This window comes from Manacus candei, unplaced genomic scaffold (genome assembly GCF_025592945.1).
Source record: "Manacus candei isolate 608988 ecotype Guabito, Panama unplaced genomic scaffold, ASM2559294v1 h1tg000129l, whole genome shotgun sequence".
NCBI lineage: Eukaryota > Metazoa > Chordata > Aves > Passeriformes > Pipridae > Manacus > Manacus candei.
The window spans coordinates 607,291-613,879 of record NW_026138177.1 but is presented as its reverse complement, the minus strand read 5'-3'; the positions used below and the strand labels follow the sequence as shown (position 1 = coordinate 613,879).

Genomic DNA, 6,589 nt, shown 5'->3' with positions numbered 1-6,589 from the left:
ACCCCCAGCCCCTGTGAAGGCAGATCCTGTCCCTGCCTCATTCCTCAGGGCTCTTCCTGGGGCCCTGGGATGTGGGATGTGCACAGGACCTGCACCTTGGGGTGCACCCAAGGTGGGTGGCACCTGCCAGGCTGCTGAGCAGGGACAAGGAGGCCGTGAGGCCCCAGGGCTGCAAAGTCTCCTCCTGGCCTCAGTGGCACAGACAGCAGCCATGGCCAAAGGCCTGCAGAAGGTGGCTCTGGCAGGACCTTTCAGCTTCTCCCCCTCCCTGTCTCCTCTCCAGCCCAGGCTGTCCTACGGTGTCCATGCCCTGCCCCTTTCCCTGCAGGCTGTCGTCACCCCCCGGCTGCCCCACCCGGCTGGCACCTTCCTGCACTGACATCTCTGCGTCCTCCCTGGCTCTTCCTGCACACACAAAGCCTTGGGCTCATCCAGACTCCTCCTGGGTGATGTGTTGCAGCACAGTGTTTTCCATGGAGTGAAATTCCTTTTTCCTCATGTCCCCTCGGGACCTCCCCAGCTGCACTTGGCATTAATTCTTTCTTTCTCATGCTCTTTTATGCTATGAGAAAAGGATCCACCACCTCTAAATCCTCCCTTCAAGCCCTCTGAGGGCTGTCCTGTACTGTCCTCAGTCTCCACACCATTGTGGCCACAGCTCCTCAGCCCCTCTATAGTGCTCATGTGCTTGAGACCTTTAAAGCCCATCTTGGGAGATCTCTGGGCACTCACTAATGTTTTTGCAGATGAAAATGTTGTGCTCATAGTCTAAGTAAATCCCAGAGATACTTTTTACCAAGGCCTGTAGTGGTAGAACATGGGGCAGTGGCTTTGAACTAAATAAGGAGAGTTTTATATTGGATAATAGGAGGAAATATTTAATGGAAAATATTATTTAAAGGAAATAATAAGGGTGACAAGAACTGGAACAGGTTTCCAGAGAAGTGGATGTCCCATCCCTGCATTTGTCCAACGACAGGGACTGTGAGTAACCTGAATTAGTAAAAGATGTCACTGTCCCTGTCCAGGGACTTAGATGACCTTTTAGCTCCCTTCCAAGCCAAATCATTCTGTGATTCTTTTGAGTCTAAAGTCCCAAACCCTTTCTTCAAAGAATTTCCGTGTTGAGGACATGAATTGCCATGTTTTTGGCGAAACCCTTCTAAGCCCAAAAGGTAAAGGATTAATTCCAAGGAAGTTCCAAGATATCTGTATGAAACTTAAAGCAAGTGGGTCAATGGCAGAACCTCTCAGGGTGACCTTGCAGCTGAGGATGGGGGATTCAACCTCGGGCTCTGAGACTCAGGATGGGCAGCCAGAAAGGGGATTTGGGGACTGGGCAAGACTTGTCATGGGATGTCTAGGAAAGAACCAAAGCAAGGGGAGGATCCCAGTGGTTTCTGGAGGAACAAGCATGAGAAAACAGAGAGAAAATAGTCTGAAAAAACTGGTCATGGTAAACAGGAGGCTGGTCAAGGCACATCCTTGGCTGTGCCCTGCAAGTGATCCCCACAACCTGTCTTGTTTTCTTAAGAACTCCATTGCCAAGAAGTTTCCGTGGGGAGGGACCTCTCTGCTCCTGGCACAGATTGGGGCCCAAGTTCCAGCCCCTGCAGCAGGAGCCACAAATAGTCAGGTCTTGTGTTCTTTGTCGACCAGACTGCCCAGACTGGGGTGTGTGTGTGTGTTGGAAGCACAAAAGAGTGATGAAAATGCAAAGCTAAACACACAGTGTAGCCTGACTTTGTCCCTAAGTGGGGGATGAGAATTGGACACAACATGTGCAGGGACAGATGGAGGGGTTTGTCCCCCTGGCCCTGCCCAGAAGGGACACCTTTCAGGAAGGGTTGTGGCCTTGGCTGTGCTGAGGGTTGCCCCGGGCAATGCAGCTTGGGATTGCAGTGGCACTGTCAGGGCTCTGCAGAGCTCCTGGCAGTTCATGCATTTGTCCCCAGCAATGCCAGAGACCTGCAGGGGTTGCAGTCAGTCACTTGTGCTCTTTGGGACTCCGACTGGCTCTGCTGAATGTCAGCAGGCCTGGAGTTCCCAGACTGTTCCTGCATCCAGGGTCGGGCCTGCAGTGACGTTTCTGCAGCATTAAATTGGTGCAGTGGCAGGATGGCCATGGATCCATTCCTGCAGAAACACAATGGTGCTCCATCCCAGGCAGGGATAGAATGGGTCCACAAATTTTGGAAGGATAAGAACCAGGGGGTTTTGGCACTGTGGAATCCCATGGAACCAAAGGAACCCTGGGACATGGCAGAACCTCATGGAATAAAGGGGACATTGTGACCCTGCAGCATCTCATGGAACCAAAGGGAGTCTGGGACGTGGCAGGGCCTGATGGAAACAAAGGAACCTCCTGGGAACAAAGGGACCCTGGACACTGCCAAAAGTCCGGGAGACAAGAGAACCTCAGAACACTGTGGAATCTCATGGAATCCAGGGGCCATTGGAATCCACTGGGGCCTCCTGGAACCAAAGGGAACATGGGACACTGTGGAACCTCATGGAATCAAAAGGACTCCGGGACTCTGTGGAACATCAGGGAATCAAGGGGCCAGTGTGACATCACAGAACCTTTGGGAACCTTTGGGAACCAACGGGACATTGTGAAATCTCATGGAATCAAGGGTCTATTATGACCTTGTGGAACCTCACAGAATCCAGGGGCCATTATGATTCTGCAAGGCCTTCTGGAGTCAAAGGGGCCATTGTGACACTGTGGAACCTCATGGAATCAAGGGTCCATTGGGACACTGGGGAAAATGATGGAATCAGTGGGCCATTGTCACACTGCAGGGCCTTGTGGAGCCCAAGAACGCTGGGAAACAGTGCAACCTCATGGAATCAAGGAGCCACGGTCGCACTGCGGAGCCTCAAGGAATAAGGGATCCAATCTTTGCCTCAGATTATATCAACAAATTAAATGTAAGGAATTACAGAAGTGGGATTGAACCACTTTTGTCCCACAGGTTTTAATGATTGTCGAAATGAGAATATTTATATAAAGTGAATCATTTATTCTTACCCAGCTATTGATGTGTGCACACATCTCTGCCTGGGTGTGGGTGTGAATTGACTGTGGTATTAATGTTGTTGTGATGTGGGTGGTGTTTCCCAGGCTGACTGCGTGTGTGTGGTGGGGTCCTGGGTCGCTTGGGAGTCCCCTGGGAACCCCCCCCGGCGGCGTGCATGCAGCGCGCACGCAGTTCAGAACCCAGGCATTGGCCACAACAGGAGAGGGCAGAGAGACAGTGGGGGAGCCTGCCGGCAGTTGCTGCACACCCATGGAGGAGGAGAGAGCAGCTTCGGAGCCCACAGAGGTTTACCGTTCCAGGTTTGGGGGGGAGAGGGAGGGGGGAGGGGGGTTAAGGGGATTGGTAGGGGGGTACAGGGGAATGGGGATGCGGGAAGAGAAGGGAGAGGTATAGTGTGGGCCATGGGGTCCTCTGATTAGCAGGAGGGAGAGCGGGGTACTCCTGTAGGAAGTGTCACAGGTGAGCAGTGCACCTGGAGATACATGGTAACTCAGTGGAGGAAGGATATGGTCAGGGTGGATAGTGGCGTTCCTTTAGAGTGATTGGGGTCCCAGACAAGCTGGGGCCTTGAAAGACACCCCAGCCTTGGATTAGTACGGAAGCCAGAACGGTTGGTCAGTTTGTTTGTCTGCTTGTTTTTGGCTCACCTGTGGCTACTGCCCAGGTTTGGCATGTTCTGGATATATTTGCTTTACTCTGTTACATCCTGATAGGGCGGGCAGGACAAAGCATTGTTCCTGGGGATCTTCTTATGTTTGTATATAAATAGGTGATAATAAAGTAGGAAATGAAAGACTTCCCAAACCGTTCTAACAGGAACATAGCCTGTGTGCCCCTGTGTGGTTACGAGATATGCTGGCGATGGTACATGCCTTCGGTAGGGTCGCCCATGCCAGACAGGTCAAAACAGCAGGGTCAGATACAATAAATCTGTGGGCAGGATGAGCTCGTTAGCCTTCTGGCAGTCATCCTAGGAGAAGGACAACTCTAATCCCAAACCCGGGCAGATGGAGTTCGTTTAGCCCTGTAAGGCCGTCCATCTAAGAGAAGGTCACTCTAATTAAACCTGTGTCCTGAGGACCTCACTGCCACCGTCCAAGCTCGCTCAGCCCTGGCAGATGAACCTCAGGATTAAAGGGTGGGTTCAGTTCCGCACATACTGCATCTCACCTAAAAAATCCACTGCGCAGGTTTGAAGGCTTTACCCACATGCAAAAAGTCCTGTAGCGACGGGCGAGGGTCGAAACGGCAGGTGAAAGGTGCACTGGAAGCCGCAGACCCAACCCTGCATGCAGGCGGTTCAGGATATTGGTCATTTCAGACTGACCGGAGATGAGTCTCTTGGGGCAGCACCCTGAACGACCAAGCAGCCTTTCCAAGGACAACACTGCTTGCTCCACTTGGAGAGGGGCCTAGAAAAGGTGGCCTAAACAAAGTTCATCTCCACTTTCACCCGGTTGGTTAACCGCAGACCAACAGGCATCTTCTTCCAATGCGGTCGCACAAAGATCAAAAGACAAAGGCATGCACCTGCCTCCAAAAGTGTACCTAAATTAACTCTAGCATGTTCGAACATCAGAACCATGCTCGATTCTGCGGATAGCAGACGTCCTGAGCATCAGTCTGCCCTAATTGCCCATGAACTGGCTCGTCTCAACATCGACATTGCTGCTCTCAGTGAAGTTCGCCTTCATGAAGAAGGCAGCCTCAGAGAACAAGGTGCCGGTTACACACTCTTTTGGTCAGGGAAGCCCAGAACCGAAAAACATGTCTCAGGTGTCGGCTTCATGATCAAAAACTCTTTTCTTCCCAAACTTGAAAATCTGCCGAGAGGTCACTCTGACCGCATTATCTCCCTACGCCTTCCACTACACAACAAACAACACCTTGTCGTCTTTAGCATATATGCCCCAACTCTCCAAGTTGACCCTGTTGAAAAAGATAAATTTTATGCTGACCTGCGCCGCCTTACCCAAAAGGTGCCCGCAGATGATAAGATCATTATCCTTGGTGATTTCAACGTCAGAGTAGGTAAAAATTTTGAATCATGGAAAGGAATATTAGGCAAGCATGGTGTTGGAAACTGCAACGATAATGGTCGCCTTCTGCTAGAATTCTGTGCGGAGCAACAGCTCACCATCACTAATACTATCTTTCAGCAGAAAGATAGTCTGAAGACAACCTGGATGCACCCCAGATCTAAGCATTGGTACCTCATCAATTATGTCCTGGTGCGACGGAGAGATGTTCGCGATGTCCACCATACCCGTGTGATGCCCAGCGCAGAATGCCAAACAGACCATCGGCTGGTGCGCTGTAAACTCAACTTCAATCTCAAATTCAAATCTAAAAGGGGCAGTATCCCAAGGAGAAGACTCCAAGTTAACAATCTCCAATCAGCCACAGTAAGAGACAGATTCCAGGCAAACTTTCAAACTCGGCTTGAAAACCATCCCACAGATTCTACAGACTCCTCTCCTGAAACAATTTGGCACCATATTAAAAACAGCATCCTGCAATCCTCCGAAGAATCCTTAGGGTTCTCCCTCAAGAAGAACAAGGACTGGTTTGGCGAAAACAACCAAGAAATCCAAGACTTGTTGAGGAAGAAGAGAACCACCCACCAAGCACACCTTGCACTGCCATCCTGTCACGCAAGAAAAACAGCCTTTTGTCTTGCATGCAGCAAGCTCCAACAGAAACTCCGTGACATCCAGAACAAGTGGTGGATTGATCTAGCTGAAAAAACTCAATTATGCGCAGATACAGGTGATCACAAAGGTTTCTATGAGGCCTTGAAAACAGCATACGGACCTAAATACCAGGTACAAAGCCCTCTACTCAGCGCTGATGGTCAAACCCTTCTAACAGATAAAACCTCCATTCTGAATCGATGGTCTGAACACTTTCAGACTCTTTTCAGGACCGACCGTGTAGTTCAAGACTCAGCAATTCAGTCCATCACACAACAACCAGTAAAGTATGAATTGGATACTACCCCCTCTTTTGGAGAAACCCTCAAGGCCATACAGCAGGTGAAAATCGGCAAGGCAGTTGGGGTTGATGGAATTCCACCTGAAGTCTGGAAACATGGGGACCTTGCACTCCACACCAAATTTCACGAGTTTGTGGTGCGCTGTTGGGAACTCGGTGAACTACCATCAGATCTTCGAGATGCAGTCATTATCATTTTGTAAAAGAAGAAAGGTATTAAATCAGATTGCTCAAACTATCGTGGTATTACTCTGCTCTCCATTGCTGGTAAAATCCTGGCAAGAATACTCTTGAACAGACTAATACCCACTATAGCAGAAGGAATCCTACCTGAAAGTCAGTGTGGCTTCAGAGCCAACAGAAGTACCACAGACATGGTGTTTGTTCTCAGACAACTGCAAGAGAAGTGTAGGGAACAAAACAAAGGTCTCTATGTGTGGAAAGTACTACAGAAATGTGGTTGATAGAAAGAGGACATGAGAAAGATGCTATAGCTCTGGTCCCACGGTAAGGGAAAACTATTAGAAGGTCACTATATCTGTGAAACTGTG

The 6,589-nt window shown here is 50.0% G+C and overlaps 1 protein-coding gene across 1 annotated transcript; it reads left to right on the top strand.

Annotated features, from left to right (window-relative positions):
* The first annotated feature begins 3,231 nt into the window (after positions 1 to 3,231).
* On the top strand, positions 3,232 to 6,299 carry LOC127462510 (uncharacterized). The gene is made up of 2 exons (XM_051771156.1): positions 3,232 to 3,329; positions 3,861 to 6,299. Exon 2 carries the CDS (start codon positions 4,628 to 4,630, stop codon positions 6,239 to 6,241), a length of 1,614 nt encoding a protein of 537 aa, XP_051627116.1. The 5' UTR covers positions 3,232 to 3,329; positions 3,861 to 4,627; the 3' UTR covers positions 6,242 to 6,299.
* Positions 6,300 to 6,589: the final 290 nt, after the last annotated feature.

Bases quoted from the DNA above. Each gene is read 5' to 3' on its own strand.
- LOC127462510 (XM_051771156.1), top strand. From the start codon at position 4,628: ATGCTCGATTCTGCGGATAGCAGACGTCCTGAGCATCAGTCTGCCCTA.